The sequence below is a fragment of the Aethalodelphis obliquidens genome, unplaced genomic scaffold (assembly GCF_003676395.1).
Source record: "Aethalodelphis obliquidens isolate GAN/ISIS:26980383/991018 unplaced genomic scaffold, ASM367639v1 scaffold98, whole genome shotgun sequence".
Lineage (NCBI taxonomy): Eukaryota > Metazoa > Chordata > Mammalia > Artiodactyla > Delphinidae > Aethalodelphis > Aethalodelphis obliquidens.
Window position 1 is genome coordinate 2431096 of NW_020838042.1, and position 25298 is coordinate 2456393.

Below are 25298 nucleotides of genomic sequence, written 5' to 3' on the forward strand. Positions count from 1 at the left end.
TTAAAGGTTTTAATCTTCATAAATAATAGCTTAGTAAACTTAAGGCTCTTGGACAATTTCTTTAGCTTAATGTATTCAAATCCACAGTTGGCACTTCATTTCTTTTCATTTAAAAATAAATCTATCTTGTCTCAATAGGCTCTACATGAATACACACACCTAACAATGTAAATCAAAGCACCACATTCAAAATGATGAGATCTACTTGTTACCTTTATAAGAAATATGTCATTTTCAGAAATGTCTCAAAAATTCTTTTTTGATTAAGTCAATATATATTTTTAAGATAATTCACAATCATGCAAATACGTGAAGAAGGATTTCCAAACACAGGAGAAAACTTTTTTCAAGAGGATTTCCATAAACATACGAAAAATATTTTAAGAGCTTTTCCTTCAGAAGAGAAGTTTCCTGTCAACTGTACCTAATATGTGATTTTATGTGCATGATTTCCTGTGTAAACTTCACGTCTTCTATATTCACATTTTAATTTCTGGAGAAAACTTGGAAAATATTAACTATGACAACAACTTTAGGAACCTTTAAAGTATAGTTCTGTAGATAGTGGTTCTTCTCTCCAATATCTCCACTTCGATTACAAAAGTGAAAACCAAACTATAACAGACATGAAAATCTAACCAAAATGCCCCCTGAGGAAGAGCTGCATACTTTAGGAAAGAACTGAGAATCCTAACTTAAAGAAGAAACTGCATCAAAATAATAGTAAGATACTAAAACTTGCTACTATTAGAAATTAAAAACAGACTTACTTGCTTTGTTTTTCCATGCTAGCTACCCTGAGGCATTCCCATCTTGAATTTAGGAGATTCATTTGTTCTTGAACTTCAGTTTCTTCATCTTCTGATAACTTCCCTGTCCCAATCAGCTGACTTCCCAATTGGAGAACATTGCCAACCCGTCCCTGATGGGATGTCAAATCCATCATATACCCCTGAGAAAGAAAGAAGTTGATAAGAGTTGACACTGTAGGGAAATCATTATGGTTTTGAATCTTTTTTTTCCTTTTTTTGCTATTTTAAATTTGTAGCCTATTTAAACTTTATTCCCAGTAAAAGTATTTTAATTTTTAAGAAAACTTAATACTGTTTTTAGTAAGAATTAAGGAAAATTACTAGCTTAGGTCAACTTCTGCAGAAGCAGACCCTGAGATCAGGACTTATGTGCTAGTGATTTATTAAGGAAGAGATCTCAGGAGAGATCTACAAGGGAGCCAAAGAAGCAGGAAACAGGACTGGGGAGGGGAGGAAGCCAAGTAAGTGTGTCATCTCAGGAAAAGTCTCCCATTGAGGGTAGTTCAGTCTGATACCCCACAGGTACTCTGGAGTGTAAGTTCTATCTCAGCATTGACCTTGACCCAAGAGAAGGGAGTTGGCCTTTCATATTCCTATATGAGTCTTTGGCAGAATCTAATCTCAGCATCTTCAAGTGTTATTCTCCAAAGGACAACTTCCAAAGCTGGCTACTGGAATGCCAAACACATGAACGTTTATTTTGTTTCCTTCTCAAAATAAACACTAAATTATCAAAATACAAGGATCTTATAGAGTAACTGAGGAAAACAGAGAGACTTATCATAAGTCATATGCCTTATTTCATTAATCAATGTTTTTTTTTTTTTAAAAAATATTTATTTATTTGGCTGCACTAAGTCTTAGCTGTGGCTCGGAGGATCATTTTCAGTTGCGGCATGCAGGATCTTTAGTTGCGGCATGTGATCTCTTAGTTGCGGCATGCGATCTCTCAGTTGCAGCATGTGGGATCTAGTACCCTGACTAGGGATCGAACCCGGGAGTCTTAGCCACTGGACCACCAGGAAAATCCCTATTAATCGACGTTTTGCTTTACCTCATGAGTATGAAATTGTTCTTTCACTTCTTCTACATCATTAGAAATCTCTCCTTGTGCTTGCAATGTGTCCTCAGCTGAAAGAAGCCATGAGAGTACTTCTTCTAAAGCTGTCTGGTAACTGTCCAGGTTTACTTCAGTCTCCATCAATGAACTGCCAAGTGACTTGTCTTCAGGAGCTTCCAAACGCTGAACAATAAAACAAATTGGGTGTTATACAATTAGTATCTTGGCAGACTGTTCCAGTACATTAAATGATAAATCAAATGAAATATTTAAAATGCTAGAAATGTCCACTTGCATTATCAGAGACATGAACAGCAGAAACATACAATAACGAGCCTGCATTTTAACATCCTCACAAATATACACACAAATTCTCAAATGGCAGTTGGAATCCACTTCAAATTAATATTTTATTAAAGCTCTTCTAGATTACTATAAAGAGTGAATTAGTACATCATCTCTTCATGTTGTATTTTAAATGCCATGGATTTTCATCCATAGGTAAATTTTTTTAGTTCATATTTTCAATCCTTTACATATACATTATTGGTATTATATGTACATAACTTTTGCAATAACATTAAAGGAAACATCTCTTCCCAAGATCCCCTAATAAAATATTTCTAAAAATTCACAGACAAGTTATCAGTATGAAAATAAGTGGGGGAAAGGTAAAATTTAAAAAGAAATAACCTCATTCACACATCTTAAATTTCTAACAGTATAACGACTTCTGTGAGTTTAAGCCTTTATTTCCAGAAGGCCATGGTTTAAATAACAAGACATTATCTTAGGCGAAGTATTTGCTACCAGATTTATTTAGCAGGATGTTAACTGAGATTCCCAACAGTTGTCTTGTAATTTCTCCTTGGATCCTAAAGCTGAGAACAATGGTAACAAAGTGTTCATAATTCTAAAGAGAAGATCCAGGCCACCTATGAAGGAATTGCTAAGAAGGGACCACAAAACTGTCCCACCACCCTTAATCCACTGCCTAGCTCAAAGGTGTGTAAGAGGAAACAAGGAGACTGGAGAAAGCTGGTGAGAAAGGATTCCCCTGGAGTGCGATGCACGTCCATACCTTCCACCACCTCAAGCCAAGTAATGGAGACCTCAAGAGAATCACCCGTAGAGCTGACGGTAGCTTCTAGGATGGAATATTGACCTCTAAACCTGGCTGTGTATTTGCAGAGATTCAGGAGCTATGGTACCAGTACTACCAAGTGATGGGAGAGAGCTCTTGGGGTAAGCTATGTGCCTGCTGCTTTAACCTGAAGGCAATTATCAACAGCAAAAATTTGAACAAATAAGAAAATATGCATAAATTTTTCTTTAGGCCAACTGCACTCATGGCAGGTTGCTGGGCTTTAGAAATCCTGAGAAGGCCCACACTCAAGAGGGTTTCCTGCTGAGGTAAGGGACACAGGCAAATAGTTGAAGTAGTCACAGCAAAAATATTGGAGAAATATTTGGAGAGAAATCTTCTGAACACCCTATAAAGAGAGCAAGCAAACACTGGGCCCTAACAAACAGGATTTTACAAAGGAAACAAACGGCATTGTAGAACAATCAGAAACTACTTGGGGCGGGGGAGGGGGTGTGGGGGGCTGTGGGGGGGTGGGGCAGGGTTCAGGACCTTGCCTAGAGAAAAATTCATCCTTTTGATGGTTCTTCCCTGCCATGCCTGCCTTGAATTTCCAGTCCCCAGCAATTCTGGGCCTTATCCCACTGAGCTGCTAGCACCAACTTAACTGTGCTCTTCTGATAAATGCTCCAATTTTGAAACTTTAATATGATAAATGTCTCTATTAAGTCCTTTAGGATGAAAAAGCATAGTGGCAGTCTTTGGTGTAATATTTTCATCAAATGATGCACTCTTAATCTATTTCTAGAGAACTGGCAGAAATAATGTCATCCTGTTAAGTCAAAATCACCCAACTCCAGTATCTCAAACAGAGCATAAATGCCCCAAGAGGGCTAGTTGCACTGGCCCTTCCCAAGGTCAAGGCAAGTTCTGAAGGGCTGAGGGGTTAGAACAAGTTTCATGGTGTATCCCTTCTCTCTAACCCTAAATACTACAAATAATAAGCATAAAAGTCATCATTAAGAGGAAAAAAGTCACAAAAACGTAGCCTGGGAGATGTGTGTAGACAGAACCAGCTTCATGGTTGGGCAACCTGAGCAGTTTTACAGTGCCCAAGACTCAGAACGACCTCTTGCTTGTTTTATCTGCTTTTTGACATTGCCGTCTTAAAATTCTTAATAATTTTATCTTTGAACTTGGATTTTGTAAGTGAAGTCCAATGGGGTGATGAAGTATGCATGTGAGCAGAGGAGATAAGTACAATAGGTGTGTTTGTCCCATTTGCATATAGTGTTTCTGATGTCCCATGAGCCTAGATTTCTGGTGGACCCATGACATGTGGGAGTTGAGCAGACTCAAAGTGAGCAGAAGGTAACTATGACTGAATGAGAGGGGCACTGACAGCCCCAGTAAGTCATGCTTTCACAGTTTGAATGGGAACTTGCTTCCAATGCAGAAAGAAGGCAATCCTAAGAAAACATGAACAATCAAAGAACCCTATCATATCCTTTCTTACTCTTATTTCTTTCCTGTATTAGCCAACCTTTCATGCTGAAACTGATGACAGAGAAAGAAAGGGAAAGATAGGGCAAGATGGTTCCTTTCCTTTCACTCCTTCCTTAACTCATCAGTAAGCTGAAGGCACAGGACATGGGTAGAACTTACACCTATCAAGAAGTGAAATAAAAACAGCTTAGTTGTACAATGTTTCCATGTTAAGAATGAAATACATATGCATGCACAAGCTCTGAAATACAAATTGTGCGATGCTGGTGATTCTGCTTGAGTTAAACGATCTTATATTTGCATTTACAACTGCAGTTGCACAATATAACAATAGGCAGTAAAACTCATGCTAATACTTTAAAATTTTAATTTTCTTTATTCAGTATGTCAAATAGCAAATAAACACGGTGGCAAGTTGAGAGAAAGACCATAGAATTAAGTAAACAGCTTTATATTTTAGTAATTTTAATAGCACTTTCCTTCCTGCAGTTTTGAACAAGGGGCTCCGTATTTCATTTTTCACTGGGCTGTACAAATTGCTAGCCAGCCCTGTATGTAGGTGGAAAAAAAGTACAGTCCACTCCTGGATATTTTGCCTTCCCTGGGTTATGGGTGAGAAGAGATGGGACATTTATTATGTACAATAAAAAGTGGTTATAAAACCCAGGGGCTTTGGAGGCAAACAATCAGTGTTTGAATCTTGTCACCCTGGTAAAGTTACTTAGCCCCATCATTAGTCTTAGCTTCCTCCTATGTAAAATGAGAACAATAATACTTTCCTAAGATTGCCGTAAGAATTAAAGGAGAGTATATAAAGTGTTTGGCAGAATGCCTGATCTTGTGCAAGAACCCAATACAGTAGGCGATAGCTATTAATTATTATTCGATTCTTCTACACATAAGAACCATTTTGAAACACAACCTGCTCCAAGGTTACCTTCTTAAGTCACTGTCCAGATTTCAAGGGTCAGATAATTCCTATAGAAAAAATGACCCAGGAAACTTCTAAGAGCAAGCATCAATTAAATCAAACCTTTCTGAACCTGAACCTCAATCTAGTTCCTATTTAAAAGTTCTAAAAATTATTAACAATCTTGAGTTCAAATAATCTTTTGCAAATGATAAATTGTAAACAACACTATTACTCAAGTAACACAATACTATATTTTACTACTGTACAATTTGGATTAAAAAAGTAAACAGATCATGACTTACTGCTATTTACAGAGGCTTGAATTTTCGGAGAAAATTTTAGAAGGCAAATCTTTATACTTTAGGACATGCTGTCTAGCACTCATAAATTCTGAATCTAAAAGTTTTGTCTGAGGATGTTCATAAAACAAAAACTTTGCAAAGACAGCTATATTAAAGGTAAATTCAAACATGAATAAGCTATGTAAAATTACATAAGTAACTCAATTAATCATTATTTATATCCATAAATCAGCTCTACATATATACATGATTATGGTCAAAATTGTCAGCTAGACTCTGAGTCATTTTTTCTCTGTCTAGACCACTGTTTTTCAAATTTGTAAGTCATGATCCATCAATGATTCATGAAATCATTTTAGTGGGTCATGACCAGGAATATTCTATTTAAAATTAAACAGAATAAAAATACCAGTCTGTGTAATTTATATTAAGGACTAGATTATTTAGTGAATTTTTGTTTCAGATATGTATATATATGTGTGTGTCTATGTATAAATGTATATGTATATATGTTCCAGATCAAGATGAAAAAAAAATTTATAGCTCATGGAACAAAACTGGAAATGGTTCTAGAATTTCAGGTAAACCCATGAAAGAAGAAATTTGCTTGAATTCCACATTTGCACATTTGCAATAAAACCCTTGGAAAAACACATATTATTTTTATTTATTTATTTTTTTGTCCATCTTTGAAAGAGAATTTGGAAACAAACAAGGACACATAGGCTTATGCTTCTGGTTTTAGTTTCCCAAAATATGTATTCATTGTCATAGTATTATATATTTCACTTTAGCTTGTCACTAGTTCATACATATTATGGCAAAGAAAATTTTCTAGGGAACTTGATCTTTGCTTCTTATAGAAAAAGATCTATGCATAAGAAAGAGACACCAATCATTTCATGAATGGAGATGCTAGGATCAACTGGAAATAATTGTTTTCCTATGCTTTGATCTTATTTTAATTTCTGTCTTTATAAAAATAGTTTATGTTTGCAGTACATTGGGCAAATAATGATTCAGATGAGAGGCATAACAATGGATGGATGAAACAATTCTGGTTGTTTTCAAAATTAAGAACACTAAAATTTATTCAACATTACCCACATACTTCAAAGGCTTAATTACTACCCTTTTGCACGAAGAATTACTAGATATTGTCACCTGTGTTCCTTGAAGATGTTGCTAATGCATAAAGGTGAAGGAGTAGACAGCAGAAGAGTAAAGTAATGGGGGAAGACAAATAAGTATATGTGTTAGTCCTGCAATGTCCAGGACAAATGTCTGCAAACTCATCTCTAGTAATAGAAATTGACATAATAAAACAGAGAGTGATAGGCTTGACACGACTCCATACATAAATATTTTTTAAAAACCAGTTTACTATCTAGCTGACCTGGGATAAGTTATTCAACCTCTCTGTGTCTCAGTTTCCCCATCTGTAAAACAAAGAAAATAATAATATATCTCCATAGGACTGTTGAAAAGATTATATGTAATGATGCATATAAAATGCTAAGCACATTCTAGTTTCCAAGAAATGCTTTGCAACGCCTGTACTTGGGGACCAATGTTCGCTGAAATGGCAAACGATTTTTATGAGGAAACACAGTTGAATGAGCTGTGTGTATTTTTAGAAGCATGACTTTGGCAATTCAAACTGAGATAAGTCATCAAATGGCAACACATAGGTAGTGAAACCAGCAATCCAGCAAACCACAAAGCTCTTAGAAAAATAGCTGGGACGTTTCCAGAGGGCATAATCTATCGCTGAGTACTTTTATATTTCTGTTGAAACTGATCTATTTTGGCAACTTCATCAAATTTAACCTTAAAATGTGATATGAGTTTTAACCTGGATAAAAACAGTTTTACTGTTCTTGAATGTATAAATGCTTCAAGAATTTTTGAAAGTTTTGTCACTTACCTCCTTTAAATGTGTCACACTTCTTTTTTACACAGTGTAAGACAATGCACGGATGGTGAATTTTTGGGTGTATTCTATAATCTTTATCCTTCAGTGAAAGATTATTTGAAAGCTAAAGGATCATGGAGGGATAACCAAGTGGTTCTTTTACTAAGTAACAGAAGAACAGTTCAGAGGAACCAGGATTTATATCTGGAAACATTCTTGCCACATTTCTGCTGTTTCCTCTGAGATATAACATGTAAACCAGGGTATTATTCAAAGTATGAAAAATGATTACAGAAGTGATTTACGAGAAGTTAATCCATCATGCAACACTGTACATGACATTCAATCTAATGATACCATTAAATAGGTAATTTTTAATATTGCTTGTGCCTGAAATTCAGTTCAAAGTTAAGCCCTAATGAGGATTTAGGAAAAATTATGGCCTGCTGTATGGCAATATTAAAACAACCATCACAACAACAACGACTACATCTCTAATAGCAATAACAACAGCTGCCATTATTTATTGGGCACTTTGTGTCAGTCAATTTGCTAAGCACTTAACGTGCATTATATCATTTTTCACCACAACAGTTCAAGATGACAGAAAATAGTAGGATGAGGAAACGGGAACAGAAAAATTAAATAACATGCCAAAGGTCACAAAGGTAACTGGCTGATCTGGTATTTAAAACCAGGTTGCTTGGATTCTAAAACACACATCCTTATCTGTTCTCTTCAAGGAAAGAGATCCTTTGTTTAAGGCCTTTTTGACATTTATAAGGGAAATGCAAATGATATTAAGCCCTGGGAAGACTCTAGATAGATTTCATTAACAGCCACAAATTCTGCCCTCTGCCTCAAGCCAAGTAATAAAAGACCAGAGCAGGCCTCTACCCTGTTGGTGCAGGTAGATTAGTCAGCTGAAGGCAACAGGCAGTTCTTCAGTTTTATCATTGGCTCCTAACAAGAGTGTGCATGCTGCAAGGTATATACTTCAGGGTCTCATTAACAATTAAAGCTCTTAATCTTAAGGTTTAGAGAACTGAGAAGAGTGTATAAAGGCTCACTGTATTTGAAAGAAATAAAAGTTGTGAAACCTTTTGACAAGTTTTTTATCTCTTGTACTAATATTTCTTTTCACATCTTAAAGTAAAAGACTCAAAAGTCAGGGTGGGCTACAAGCTGGGAGGAATCACTGCTGATTTAGGGAAGATACTATAAAAGAATTTAAGGTAAAAACAAAAAAAAAAACAAAAAAAAAAGAATTTAAGGGTATATATGTATATATTATAAAATGAGGCGATGGAAAACATGAGTAGGAATGCAAAACAGAGTCCCAAGTGGAAAATACATGTCATAAAGACATATGTGTGTATTAGTTTAAAAACAAACCCTTTTATTATTATTGAAATGACTTGCTCTTTTATTTTCAACAATTTGGTTGAAAGCTGTCCAGCAAACAACATACTTTACAATTTATTTCACATTCACCTCTTCTTTTTCATTCCTAGTGACATCACCCTAAACCACTGGTTCTCAACCAGGAGCTGTTTTGCCCTTTTGGGGACATTTGACAATATCTGGAGGCAGTTCTGATTGTCACTGCTGGGGGTAGAGGGTGCAACTGACATCTAGGACATCCAGCGGGTAGACGCCAGGAATGCTGCTAAACATTCTACACTGCACAGCTCAACAGCAGCATAAGTACTACCACCACCCACTCCCCCTCCACAAAAAAATGATCAGGCCCCAAATGTCAGGAGTGACACTTTGAGAAACTCTGTGCTAAAACAACACAAAAATGAGGTTAATGACATGCTCCCCAAATTGATTCCCTCTTCTCTATCTTTTGCTTGCTTCAATCCAACTTGAGCATAGCTGCCACATTTATAACGGGTATTTTACTCTTACATGCAATAAACTTCAGTGATTTTACTCTTAGAATACAGTCCCAAATTCATACCCTAACATGTAGTGGTCTCAGATGTTTTCCTCTATTCTCTCTCACACAGCTTTGGAAACCTACAAATAATCAATTTTCATCTTTCACCTTCCTATTTGTTTATTTCTCTGCTACCAACATATTAAAACAAAAACAACAACAAAAATACTTTTCCAAACATATTTAAATATTCGCCTTTAAGTTCCAGCTCAAATCTCATCTCCTGTATGACTCTTCCTGAACCTTACAATATTGCTCTTCAACTTTGTAAAGTGTTCATCTTTATCAAAATAACATTTGTGACTGCATATTCCACTTTTTTCTATTTTTTTTTAATTTACATCTTTATTAGAGTATAATTGCTTTACAATGGTGTGTTAGTTTCTGCTTTATAACAAAGTGAATCAGTTATATATATACATATGTCCCCATATCTCCTCCCTCTTGAGTCTCCCTCCCTCCCACCCTCCCTATCCCACCCCTCTAGGTGGTCACAAAGCACGGAGCTGATCTCCCTGTGCTATGTGGCTGGTTCCCACTAGCTATCTATTTTACCTTTGGTAGTGTATGTCCATGCCTCTCTCTCACTTTGTCACAGCTTACCCTTCCCCTTCCCCGTATCCTCAAATCCATTCTCTAGTAGGTCTGCGTCTTTATTCCCATCTTGCCCCTAGGTTCTTCACGACCTTTTTTTTTTCATATTCCACTTTTTTAATCACGTTGTCCCATAGCAATTTTGAGGACTGATTCAACTTAGCTGCCCTATTCACTCTGCACCCAATCTACCAGGTATTACAAAAGTTTTAGCTAAAAAATTTAATCTTCTATTATCTAAATCAGGATTTCTTGCAATATCAAATGAAAACATTTTCATATTTATAATACAGATTCAAAACCTCATGAAAACATTTCATTTATATTTTAAATGCACTTAAAATATTTCCTTTCAAGTTTCTGTGTGTAGTTGTAGAAGATTTCATAACTGACACACTTATGATGAGAATACTGTCAAATATTCATTTTCGAAATGCACTCTCCATAGCACATATTTCCTATAAAATGCAGTTCTTTTCTTAATCATTGTCGGTTAATACAGAAATTTGCCTTGAAAGGAGAGATCAAGTCTTTTTACTGCTTCTGGAAATGTCTGAGAAATGACACGGTAAGCACAGCCATTTGCCAAAACAGAAATGTTCAGCATATCTGGAACACTTATTTTTTTGAAAAAGAAAATATATACTACATTTTTTCAAATACTTTACCATGTGATAACTAGAACATTTCTGTGCAGTAAAAAGTATTCTCTGGGACACTCCGATTTTATTGCAAAATATTATAAGCATTTTACTACTTAAGATAATACAACCTGTAAACACATTTAACTGTTCACATGCATTGCAATGCATCCAGAACACCAAAGATGCCAATAAATAAGGTCCAATACCAATTCATCTGATTAAATATGTCTGACCGAGGACATCAAGGACCATATGTTATACAAAATCATCTGAAAACCTGTATATTAAAAATTAGTAAAGTTTCTTTCTTTCTTAATTTCAAATAAAGTATGCATATGAAGAGACATCATACTATGTTCTTCTGAAACCCCAGTGGATCATCTTGTGTATCTTGTGGTTAGGTGCTCCCCACTTTGTAGACTATGCTCTAATCTATAATGCTTTTTTCATCCTCTAAACTCCTATAGAATTTGTAAACACAACACAAGTATAATTCATTGAGTGTTTACTATTTGTAAGGTGTGCTGCAAGCACATCATTAAAATACCTAATTTAACCTTACAACAAAAGGAATGCCTACTGTCTACGTTTTACAGGAAGGAGACCAGATGCATAGGGTTTAGAAACTTGCCCAAGGTCACAGTTAGTAAAGAGCAGAGATGGGAGGTGAATTCAGTATCTGTCTCTCAGAAGCCTACAATTTTAACTATGTTGCCAGACATATTTTTCATAACTTAAGGAGAAGAAGCATTTCCCAGATGTAGCTATATTGGTTGAAAAATATGCATTTAAAAATCAAAAATGTAAGAATGTGCCATACTTTGAATGTAATGATTATAAGTCTCTCACACACCCCAAGAACCAATGATAGAATTCTTTGATTCACCCAGTCTCTCTCTCCCCTAGACCCTTCTGTGAATAATTTTACATGTTTATAAAAAGATTGGCTTTGGTGTACAATTTCTGTATTCTCAATAGACAACTTGCTCATATAAAGATTTTTAAATATTTACAATGGGCTTCATTAGTACAATGCCCTAAAATTTACTGGTATACTTGAATTTTTAAATCACCACATAAAATTATGGATACTATAAAATACGTAACAATATCACTGGGATATATAATCATACTTGGAACATATATCAACATCTAAAACATGCCTATTGGCATATTTCAAATTGTTTGGTCTACTTTTGAAAATAGGAAGGGAAGAAACAAAAGGAATAAAAATGCTTTCTTTGTTCACATACTGATATAATCAATACTATATTTAAAAACAAAATTTTATTTTAAAAATACTCTTGTGTAGAGTCAGTTATCATTTTCTTGATTTGTATAACCCTTGGAAATTTTCTACAAAATCACTGCTTAGTCTATAAAAAGGTATTTTTTAATATATTGGCCTTATTTCATATTACACTAGGAAGGAAACGGAATTATTTCTACACAAATTAAAACAATGAATTAAACCTTGAGTATTAAAATATGCCAGCAATTAAAAACTGTAACATGAAGATGAATTAAAAATCCTGCAAATGAGCAGAAAATGAAGGTCAAATATGTCTTTGTTCTGGGGAAACTATAAATCAGGAAAAGGAAATTCATTTAAGCCAGAAGGGAAATAGTCACAAGTATGTTTAGAATCTCCTGATATAGAAATCCTGGGAGGCAGCTCAATTTGACCTACAAAGCATTTTGGATAATCAAATTGTGCCTAGGCCTGAAGGTACACACATGATATTTGTTTAAAAGAATCGTGATTGCCTTGTAAACTTCTTTTACAATGTTATTAGCACAAGTTGCTCCACATACTTGGCCAACATTGCTTATTTCTCCCACTGTCCCAGAAGCACCACAAACTGTCAATTATCATGGGAGTAGTTTATCAGAGTATGGATTATCTGGAGCTCTTATTTCTCTTCCATTTGGCCTTTTCACAGCTCATTAGCACCTCAACAAGAAAGTTAAGGCTAAGGAAGGAAAGGCTGCCGAAATTCAAAATAATTAAATTTGCTCCTTGTCAGCAGCATATACAGCAAAACATTTAGAAATGCTAGAAAAATTAACCAAAATGGGATCCACAAAGATATTTAAGGTATACAGTGGCTATTTGCCTTGACTGATTTTTTCCAACTGTATTGTCTGAAATATTGACTAAATTGACTGGAGGTTTTGGCATCCTACAGGATTCAAAGCCTTTTGTTTTTAGCATATAATAGGCCACCTTTAGAGATACCACTTGCCAGTGAGCAATACATAACACTCATTGCCGATATATTGACCATTTTTCAGTGTGAAGAAAAGAAATTGACAATCAGCTTTCCAAAAGAAGATTTATGACTCAATAGTTACTTAGGTAGAAAAGAGTATGCGGGGTAGACAAAACTATAAAGCTCCTTGTTTGGTTTCAGGCTTCCCTCTGCATTTGATGCCACCAGCCTCCCTGACTGTCCTCTAGGGAAAGAAAACTATTTGCACTAAAGCACAATTACATCTGATGGCTAACTGAGTTTGCCTTGGGTTCTTGTGGAATCTAATAGTTTTATGACAAATACATAGGCACACATTTTTCCACAGGACAAATATCAATTTTTCTTTAGCACTGCAAATGTCTACAAAGCAAATATAGGCTAAAATAATAACGGAATCCAGTGCATGGTTCAGAAAATGTTACATAAGATAGGAAATGACATAGAAAAAATCTTTAAAATGTATAATGTATCGATATATATAAGGGTTATTGCAATGATGTAACATTATCTTTACATCATTAGAAATAAAACATATAGAAAAGATGTTTCTATTCATCACACACACGACTTCTTATGACTGACTCGCTTCCTTAACTTTCTTTATCCAATTATCACTATTTAAGGACCAGTGAAACATAGGTTTAATGAAATATAAAAGTGCTGACAATATTAATATAGACCTTCTTAATGAAACTGAACCTTCTCAGGAGGCAGCACATATCACCCAAAATACAGCATGAACAATGTATACAAATGCATAACCGAATTCATATCAAAGTTCATGAGACAACAGTTTGAATTCTAAGTCACAAATATGGTATTTTAAAAAAATCTTCATATGTAAAATCAACAGATTTAAAATTCAATGTGTTTTTCTTTTACAGGAATTATCTGATCAAGCCAAAGTGTATTTTACTGCCTCTCAGAAAAGGAATTTTTTTTCAAAAGATTACCCAAAAAAAGGTAGACGTGGGTATTTTTATAACTAGAATAAAAAACGCTTAATTATAATGAAATGCTTCAATCATAACCTAGAAACTATACACACACATGTATATCCTTGTTTTGGGAAGAAATAAGGAACTCAGAAAATTAAATCTCTTCTATTGTCTATTCATTATAGGTAATATATCCTTAAACATGGAAATAGTAATGTTACATCCATTATTATTCTACTTTTTAATAAGTATGTAAGATATTCACAATGAATCGGTAAATCTATCTTTGTCTAGCCTTTCTAGGGACAATTGAACTAATAATACTGAAAACTTTATGATTTGTCATAAAGTTGTTATAACTGCAGACTTGCCAGGTACAGAAACAATTAGAAAAAAATATTGTATACATTCAATACATCACACCTTTATTTATTTTGTAGAGAAGGGCTCTGAAAGCATATGAAATTCTGGCTCTACCACATATTAGTGATTCTTCAACAAATATTTATTGAGCAACTACCAAGAGCCAGGCACTGTTCTAGGCAACGACGATACAGCCATACACAAAACAGACAAAAACCCACATCTTTGTGGAACTAATCCTATTAGGGGAGGCATACTAAACAAATTAAATAAGTAAATTTGAAGCTGGTAAGTGCTATGGAGAAAAATAATGCGAGAAGAAAGGGGACACTGTGGATTTAATTTAGGAAGGTCAGGGAAAATATCACTGAGTGAGCATCATTTGAGAAAAAGACTTAAAGATGCGAAAGAGAGGTAATCATGTGACTATGTGGGGGACATGTGCTTAGAGGCAAAGGCATGGAGGTCAGGATGGTTTCAGTGGAATGAGAGAAGGCAAGAATTGTGGAAGACAAGGCCACAGAAGGAATGAAGGGGGAGAGGGAGGTGACTGTGTATGGGCTCAGAACACAGAGGGGCTACTCCGAGTGGGTGGCAAGCCATTGGAGGATTTTCAGCAGCAGTGTGATATGATCTGACTTACATTTTAAGAGGAACATATGGCAGACAAAGTGGATGTAGGTAAGGGAAGGGCCAAAGTTAGCAGACCAGCTGAAAAGGCTATTTCAATAATCCAGACCAGAGATGAGGTTGGGGCCAGATTCTGGATACAGACTGGTCATGGTGACCTGGCATAATTTTCTGACCAATAATATAAGGTGTGAGAAAAAGGGAGACTAAGTATTTAGCTACAGCAACTGAAAGTGTGGAGCTGCTACTTACTTAGAAAGGGCTGCTGATGAAGCAGAATCGGGGGTTAGTCGGTTCAGTTTTGAACATGTTCAATTTGAATTGACCAGGAGTGAGTACTTGAATTGTGTGCCTAAGTTTGGAGTTGAGCAGAAAGTTCTGAGCCAGGGGAAACATTTGGCAGGCAATCAACCTACAGATGGTATTTGATATCAAGATACTAGATGAGATCATCAGGGAAATGAATGTGGTCTAAGAACTGATCCCTGGTTACTGTCACCTTTTATTTTTGAATCACATTTAATCGTTAAACATTCACAATTCATACACTGATATGATCATATGCACATAAATTTTGTGGATTGTGAGTCAAGAATATTTTCTTTTCCCTCAGCTTTACGCATGTAAGAACTAGCTATCAAAACTGAGAACATTCATTGTCATTTTTCTAAATAGGAAAGTTGCTGCAATGCTTGACTGTGGGAGACCATGTTTTTCAGAAGGCTTGTTTCTTGAATTGGGTTTAAAGGGTCCCATTGCCCCTCTGCATTATTTACAATAAGCTGTAGAAAGTGCTTAAAAACTTGGCCTCAGGGGACAGAGCCCTACTGATCAGCAAGCTTTTGCATAAATAACAGATTTCCAGCAGCAAATGTTTTAAAATAAAGAACTGTTTGATCCTTACTGCATTGTGTTTTATAAAATCAAATCATGTTAAAACGTTCCAGCTATGTCATGGTCTATGCTCTATGCCAACTTGCTCTCTGACAAAACTCGAACGTGAAAGATTATTTCTTAATAAAGGGAGGAGACACACTGAGACTTAAAGGCATTGAAAAGGATTAAGCAGGAATAAATACTAATAATAATTGCTTATTAAAAATGGAATTGTATTAGTTAAATATTAATGGAACAAAAACTTGTTATTGAAGATGCATCATGAATGTTCATGTCAATTTTGTATGTGCCCGTTTTTCCACAATAGCAAGGACTATACATTTATACCACATATTACATATAGCACATAGTACAGTATACATAGTGTACTATAGATTCCTACCACATAGTATACTACTGCAGATTATACCAAAACCCTTGCTCAGGGCTTCCCTGGTGGCACAGTGGTTAAGAATCCACCTGCCAATGCAGGGGACACGGGTTCGAACCCTGGTCCGGGAAGATCCCACATGCCACAGAGCAACTAAGCCCGTGTGCCACAACTACTGAGCCTGTGCTCTAGAGCCCACAAGCCACAACTACTGAGCCCACACGCCGCAACTACTGAAGCCCATGCTCCTAGAGCCAGTGCTCCTCAACAAGCCACTGCTCCTCAACAAGCCACTGCAATGAGAAGCTCGTGCACTGCACGAAGAGTAGCCCCCACTCGCTGCAACTAGAGAAAGCCCTCGCACAGCAACGAAGACCCGATGCAGCCAAAAATAGAATTAAAAACAAAAAACGTGCTTAAACCTCTCCCAATCTAAAACACAACTGTCCAATACTATCACTCTCCAGTCTATTATTCCATCTCCTCCTCACTTTCATCACTGAACTTCTGAATAGATTACTCCACTTTCCTGCTTCCAATTTGCTGTCTTCAACCTTTAACCTACGCAATCGTTTTTTCTTTCCCACCCTCTAAGGAAACAGCCTTCTCAAAGCTTCCAAGTCGACATCTAAAACATCACACCCAGTGCTTCTCCCCCAACGGCACCCTCTTCAATTCCATTAGAGCATTTGACACTGTTGAACATGAGCATCTTCCTCAGTTTTTTTTCCTAAATAAATTTATTTACTTATTTATTTTATTGTTGGGTCTTTGTTGCTGTGCGTGGGCTTTCTCTAGTTGCGGCAAGCAGGGGCTACTCTTCGTAGCGGTGCGCGGGCTTCTCATAGCAGTGGCTTGTCTTTGTTGCAGAGCATGGGCTCTAGGCACACGGGCTTCAGTAGTTGTGGGGTGCAGGGCTCAGTAGTTGTGGCTCGTGAGCTACAGAGTGCAGGTTGAGTAGTTGGGTGCATGGGCTTAGTTGCTCTGGGGCATGTGGGATCTTCCCGGACCAGGGCTCGAACCCGTGTCCCCTGCATTGGCAGGCAGATTCTTAACCACTGTGCCACCAGGGAAGTCCCTCAAAGCTTTTTAAAAAAATCATCTGTGTTCTAGTACTCTTCTGAGGAAGTTCTATAATCACACCTAACTATCCCTCCCCCTATTCCCACCTGCACCAACTCAGGTTGCTTTTAGTTTGCCTGCTTAAATATATCATCTCAAATATTATATTCTTGAACCTCTTCAAACTTTATTGTACTTTTTCTCTCTATGAAATCTCATATACTCTTATGCATTGCTCTGTTATCTCTTTCCATCCTAGCCCCTATGTTGTATGTCTGTGTCACTGGTCTTAACTGACACCTTGAGAATAAACCCCAATTTCCAAATACAGTCAGACAGCTCTGCCTAGAGGTGTCGCTGGCACTTCCAATTCAGCATGACACTTGCTGTCCATCCTTATAATGCCCAAATGCCTCTGGAGTTAGCTCCTTAAATCCTTGGGTTGAAACACAGAACTCCATATTCAAAACCTGCCAGTGGTCTTCTCAAAAAAATATATCTCCCTTAGCATGATATTAGGATCATCCACAATTTGTCCTCAACCTTCCTTTCCAGTTGCCTCTCTTACTCCTCCCCCACCACCATACACACTACGTGTCATGTGCAACTGAAGAGTCATGCTTCTATGTCTTTCTCATGTGGTTCCATAAAGGAGACTGACCTTTCTATGGGAAGATTCTCCTATAAAAAATCGTATTTACCCATCAGGGTTCATCATTCAGCTATACCTCCTCTAATCTGCTAAGTCAAGATTTATGAAGCTGTGCTTCGTGCTTCCAAATGGTTTGTATGAATGTCTATTACACTTCTTAGTTCTACTGTGTCTCAAAGCAGTTCTAAGAGTATCTGTCTCCTCAGTCTACAAGGACCCTGAGGGTAAGTCAAATAACACCTAGTACTTAATACAAATTAGATCATCAATAAATACTTGATGGATGGAGCCATCAGTGTTTGACCTTCACATACTACATTATTATGTAAAATATTTAAGTACCATTGTAAATTAAAAATAAATTTTAACAGAAAGTCAAGAAGGTATAATTTTTAAATTATAGGCTTGGGAATGCAAGATACCTGGATTCCATTTTACTCTGCCACTTACTAGCTTTGTGCTTTCAGCAAATCATTTAACTGAATCTGTAAAGTGGGAAGATTGATTGGTGGTAAACATTACACACACTGTCTTCAAAGCAATTGCCACATGTTCCTGCCATTTATTAAGTGTACACTAAATGGTAAAGTGATCATAATAGCAATTAACAGTCATAACATGTATATATGACCATTTTGAAAACCTTGGGCTATTTTGAATTTCAAAAAAATAAGCAAGATAAAACCACTGATTAAGAAGTTACAAATAATTATTTGCAATGAAACAAATACCTTTACCTTGTACTGAAGATCCATAATGATGCCCTGTCAGATTTTTCTGCTTCAAATGATTTGAAAATAGAAATTGCAAAACTACAGTCTGTTCTGTTATTGAGCTACTGAACACTGTATTAATTTGAACAGATTCTGTCAAGGCCAAAATCATTATAATGCTAAGAAAAATGTGTTCTCGTAAACAGGGAGAATGTGTGAGGGCAAGTGAGAGAAAAATGTATACACAGCACCTTCCATAGGATTTATTTAGGTTTTCTCAACTTAGCCAAAACAAAGAATTGCAAACATCCACCAGTGTGGTTGAAGGTATATGAATGAGAAAAAACTTAGGAAAGTAGCCTCAGCTACAAGTAGATAGGTATAAAACGGTTAATAGCCTAGCATCAATACTAATCATGGTGAATCATCCTAAAATATTCCTCTCTCACTCTCCTTGGTTCTTTCTGAAATTTGGCTTTTGTGTCTATAGAATGTTCTGAATAAGCTATAACTCTCCATTATTCAAGGAATTATGTCTGGTTCTTAAACATTTCTCAATTACCAGACACCAACTTTTTTCATCAAACTTCATTTCTTATTCCAATTAAAACTCCCATTTTTAAATTTATGTTCCCAACACATACACATACACACACAGCTCACTCGGTTCTTATTTACCTCCAAAACCTACCCTATATAAATGTTACATAAATATATTATATGTTACAGAAAAATGTAATCTTAAAACAAAAAAGGAAACCATATTGGGTTTAAAATGCCATTACTGTTAACAAATAGACATGCTTACAAATTTATGTAGATATATATTTGACTGTATGACACAAGTACCATCATAATTTATGGGTAAATATAGATATTATTTGGTAATTAGTTATTTTCTACTAAAATGTATAAGTCAATAAAATTTATTTAGAAAAAATTGGAAATCACACATCAGGGTGATCTAGGAGGGTCCTCTATTCCTGCACTTTACAAAGTAATCTATCCAGATAAATAGCTTCATTTTACTCAGTTTATTAAACTCTCTTCTTTGTTTTTGTAAATTCTATGGTGCATATTGAAGGCCAGCAGTCTCTGAGAAGAAAATACAAAAATGGCAAATTTAATAACAATCTAAACTATGTAATTGTATGCATTACACATCGTACATGCTTATGTTCTTATAAAAGATGTGTGAAGAAACTTACTCAAGTGGAGTTCATGTATGATTATTTTCTTTATTCTAAAATAACCTCAAGGTCTTCCTATGACAACACGAAAAATGACAGAAAAGAAAAATGTGATGATATTGAAAATAAGCACATTCTGAAAGCCAACGGTCACTGTTTTAGGTCATATATTTATCTTCATATACACAAGAACACCTAGTGAGGGCAGACAGCAGAAGCAAGAAGAACTACAATCCTGCAGCCAGTGGAACAAAAACGACATTCACAGAAAGACAGACAAGATGAAAAGGCAGAGGGCTATGTACCAGATGAAGGAACAAGAGAAAACCAAAGAAAAACAACTAAATGAAGTGGAGATAGGCGATCTTCCAGAAAAAGAATTCAGAATGATGATAGTGAAGATGATCCAGGACCTCGGGAAAACAATGGAGGCAAAGATTGAGAAGATGCAAGAAATGTTTAACAAAGACCCAGAAGAATTAAAGAACAAACAAACAGAGATGAACAATACAATAACCGAAATGAAAAATACACTAGAAGGAATCAATAGTAGAATAACTGAGGCAGAAGAACGGATAAGTGACCTGTAAGACAGAATGGTGGAACTCACTGCAGCAGAAAAGAATAAAGAAAAAAGAAGGAAAAGAAATGAAGACAGCCTAAGAGACCTCTGGGACAACATTAAATGCAACAACATTCGCATTATAAGGGTCCCAGAAGGAGAGGAGAGAGAGAAAGGACTCGAGAAAATACTTAAAGAGACTACAGTTGAAAACTTCCCTAACCTGGGAAAGGAAATAGCCACCCAAGTCCAGGAAGCGCAGAGAGTCCCATACAGGATAAACCCAAGGAGAAACACGCAAAAACACATAGTAATCAAATTGGCAAAAATTAAAGACAAAGAAAAATTACCGAAAGCACCAAGGGAAAAACGAAAAATAACATACAAGGGAACTCCCATAAGGTTAACAGCTGATTTCTCAGCAGAAACTCTACAAGCCAGAAGGGAGTGGCATGATATACTTAAAGTGATGAAAGGGAAGAACCTCCAACCAAGATTACTCCACCTGGCAAGGATCTCATTCAGATTTGATGGAGAAATCAAAAGCTTTACAGACAAGCAAAACCTAAGAGAATTCAGCACCACCAAACCAGCTCTGCAACAAATGCTAAAGGAACTTCTCTAAGTGGGAAACACAACAGAAGAAAAGAACCTACAAAAACAAACCCAAAACAATTAAGAAAATGGTCATAGGAACGTACATATCAATAATTACCTTAAATGTGAATGCATTAAAGGCTCCAACCAAAAGACACAGGCTTGCTGAATGGATACAAATACAAGACCCATATATATGCTGTCTACAAGAGACCCACTTCAGACCTAGGGACACATACAGACTGAAAGTGAGGGGATGGAAAAAGATATTCCATGCAAATGGAAATCAAAACAAAGCTGGAGTAGCAATACTCATATCAGATAAAATAGACGTTAAAATAAAGAATGTTACAAGAGACAAGGAAGGACACTACATAATGATCAAGGGATCAATCCAAGAAGAAGTTATAACAATTATAAATATATATGCACCAACATAGGAGCACCTCAATACATAAGGCAACTGCTAACAGCTATAAAAGAGGAAATCGACAGCAACACAATAATAGTGGGGGACTTTAACACTTCACTTACACCAATAGACAGATCATCCAAACAAAAAATTAATAAAGAAAAACAAGCTTTAAATGACACCATAGACCAGATAGATTTAATTGATATTTATGGGATATTCCAACCAAAAACAGCAGATTACACTTTCTTCTCAAGTGCACACGGAACATTCTCCAGGATAGATATCTTGTGTAAAAAACCAAGCCTTAGTAAATTTAAGAAAACTGAAATCATATCAAGCATCTTTTCCGACCACAATGCTCTGAGATTAGAAATGAATTACATGGAAAACAACATAAAAAACACAAACACATGGAGGCTAAACAATACATTACTAAAAACCAAGAGATCACTGAAGAACTCAAAGAGGAAATTAAAAAATACGTAGAGAAAAATGACAATGAAAACACGACCATCCAAATCTTATGGGATGCAGCAAAAGCATTTCTAAGAGGGAAGTTTATAGCTATACAAGCCTACATCAAGAAACAAGAAAAACCTCAAATAAACAATCTAATCTTACACCTAAAGGAACTAGAGAAAGAAGAACAAACAAAACCCAAAATTAGCAGAAGGAAAGAAATCATAAAGATCAGAGCAGAAATAAATGAAATAGAAACAAAGAAAACAATAGCAAAGATCAATAAAACCAAAAGCTGATTCTTTGAGAAGATAAAGAAAATTGATCAACCGTTAGCCAGACTCATCAAGAAGAGGGAGAGGACTCAAATTAATAAAATTAGAAATGAAAAAGGAGAAGTTACAACAGACACCGCAGAAATACAAAGCATCCTAAGACACTACTACAAACAACTCTATGCCAATAAAATGGACAACCTGGAAGAAACGGACATATTCTTAGAAAGGTATAACCTTCCAATACCGAACCAGGAAGAAATAGAAAATATGAACAGACTAATCACAAGTAATGAAATTGAAACTGTGATTAAAAACCTTCCAAGAGGGCTTCCCTGGTGGCGCAGTGGTTGAGAGTCCGCCTGCCGATACAGGGGACACGGGTTCGTGCCCCGGTCCGGGAAGATCCCACATGCGGTGGAGCGGCTGGGCCCGTGAGCCATGGCCGCTGAGCCTGTGCGTCCGGAGCCTGTGCTCCGCAACGGGAGAGGCCATAACAGTGAGAGGCCCACGTGCCGCAAAAAAAAAAAAAAACCTTCCAAGAAACAAAAGTCCAGGACCACATGGCTACACAGGCAAATTCTATGAAACGTTTAGAGAAGAGCTAACACCCATCCGTCTAAAACTCCTCCAAAAATCACAGAAAAAGGAACATTCCCAAACTCATTCTATGAGGCCACCATCATCCCAATCCCAAAACCAGACAAAGATACTACAAAAAAAGAAAACTACAGACCAATATCAATGATGAACATAGATGCAAAAACCCTCAAAAAAATACTAGCAAACTGAATCCAACAACATATCAAAAGGATCATACACCATGATCAAGTGGGATTTATCCCAGGGATGCAAGGATTCTTCAATATTTGCAAATCAATCAAGGTGATACACCATATTAACAAATTGAGGAATAAAAACCATATGATCATCTCAATAGATGCAGAAAAATCTTTTGACAAAATTCAACACCATTTATGATAAAAACTCTCCAGAAAGTGGGCATAGAGGGAACCTACCTCAACATAATAAAGGCCATATATGACAAACCCACAGCAAACAACATTCTCAATGATGAAAAATTGAAAGCATTTCCTCTAAGATCAGGAACAAGACAAGGATGTCCACTCTTACCACTATCATTCAACATAGTTTTGGAAGTCCTAGCCACGGCAATCAGAGAAGAAAAAGAAATAAAAGGAATCCAAATTGGAAAAGAAGAAGTAAAACTGTCACTGTTTGCAGATGACATGATACTATACATAGAGAATCCTAAAGATGCCACCAGAAAACTAGTAGAGCTAATCAATGAATTTGGTACAGTTGCAGGATACAAAATTAATGCACAGAAATCTCTTACATTTCTATATACTAATGATGAAAAATTTGAAAGAGAAATTAAGGACACACTCCCATTTACCACTGCAACAAAAAGAATAAAATACCTAGGAATAAACCTACCTAGGGAGACAAAAGACCTGTATGCAGCAAACTATAAGACACTGATGAAAGAAAATAAAGATGATACAGATGGAGAGATATTCCATGTTCTTGGTTTGGAAGAATCAATATTGTGAAAATGACTATACTACCCAAAGCAATCTACAGATTCAATGCAATCCCTATCAAATTACCAATGGCTTTTTTTATGGAACTGGAACAAAAAATTTCTAAATTTGTACGGAGACACAAAAGGCCCCGAAGAGCCAAAGCAGTCTCGAGGGAAAACGACGGAGCTGGAGGAATCAGACTCCCTGACTTCAGACTATACCACAAAGCTACAGTCATCAAGACAATATGGTACTGGCACAAACACAGAAATATAGATCAATGGAACAAGAGAGAAAGCCCAGAGATAAACCCACACACCTATGGCCAACTAGTCTATGACAAAGGAGGCAAGGATATACAATGGAGAAAAGACAGTCTCTTCAATAAGTGGTGTTGGAAATCTGACAGCTGCATGTAAAATAATGAAATTAGAACACTCCCTAACATCATACACAAAAATAAACTCAAAATGGATTAGAGACCTAAATGTAAGACTGGACACTAGAAAACTCTTAGAGGACAAAACAGGAAGAACAATCTTTGACATAAATAACAGCAACATCTTTTTTGGTCCACCTGCTAGAGTGATGGAATTAAAAACAAAAATAAACAAATGGGACCTAATGAAACTTAAAAGCTTTTTCACAGCAAAGGAAACCATAAACAAAATGAAAAGACAACCGTCGGAATGGGAGAAAATATTTGCAAACGACTCAATGGACAAAGGATTGATCTCCAAAATACATAAACAGATCATGCAGCTCAATATTAAAAAAAAACAAACAACCCAATCCAAAAATGGGCAGAAGACCTAAATAGACATTTCTCTAAAGACGACATACAGATGGCAAAGAAGCACATGACAAGCTGCTCAACATCACTAATTACTGGAGAAATGCAAATCAAAACTACAGTGAGGTATCACTTCACACGAGTTAGAATGGGCATCATCAGAAAACCTACAAACAACAAATGCCTCAGAGGGTGTGGAGAAAAGGGAACCCTCTTGCACTGTTAGTGGGAATGTAAATTGATACAGCCACTATGGAGAACAGTATGGAGGTTCCTGAAAAAACTAAAAATAGAACTACCATGCGACCCAGCATCCCACTACTGGGCATATACCCAGAGCAAACCATAATTCAAAAAGACACATGCACCCCAATGTTCACTGCAGCACTATTTACAATAGCCAGGTCATGGAAGCAACCTAAATGCCCATCGACAGATGACTGGATAAAGAGGATGTGGTATATATATACAATGGAATATTCCTCAGCCATAAAAAGGAACGAAATTGGGTCATTTGTAGAGACATGGATGGATCTAGAGACTGTCATACAGAGTGAAGTAAGCCAGAAAGAGAAAAACAAATATTGTATATTAACGCATATATGTGGAACCTAGAAAAATGGTACAGATGAACTGGTTTGCAAGGCAGAAATAGAGACACAGGTGTAGAGAACATATGGAATATATGGAATCTTAAATAAAAAAAAAAAGCTTCTGAAGAACCTAGGGGCAGGACAGGAGTAAAGACGCAGACGTAGAGAATGGACTTGAGGGCTTGGGGAGGGGGAAGGGTAAGCTGGGA

The 25298-nt window shown here is 36.3% G+C and overlaps 1 protein-coding gene across 3 annotated transcripts in view; it reads right to left on the reverse strand.

Moving 5' to 3' along the window:
* The window catches only part of DMD (dystrophin), a 2234319-nt gene that overhangs the window by 1545471 nt on the left and 663550 nt on the right, over positions 1 to 25298 (reverse strand). For all 3 annotated transcript variants that reach the window (XM_027096086.1, XM_027096084.1, XM_027096085.1), the window contains exons 10-11: positions 1867 to 2055; positions 771 to 952 (exon numbers count right to left, since the gene is read on the reverse strand). In XM_027096086.1, the coding sequence (XP_026951887.1) occupies positions 771 to 952; positions 1867 to 2055 (371 nt within the window). The remainder of the gene's footprint in view (positions 1 to 770; positions 953 to 1866; positions 2056 to 25298) is intronic.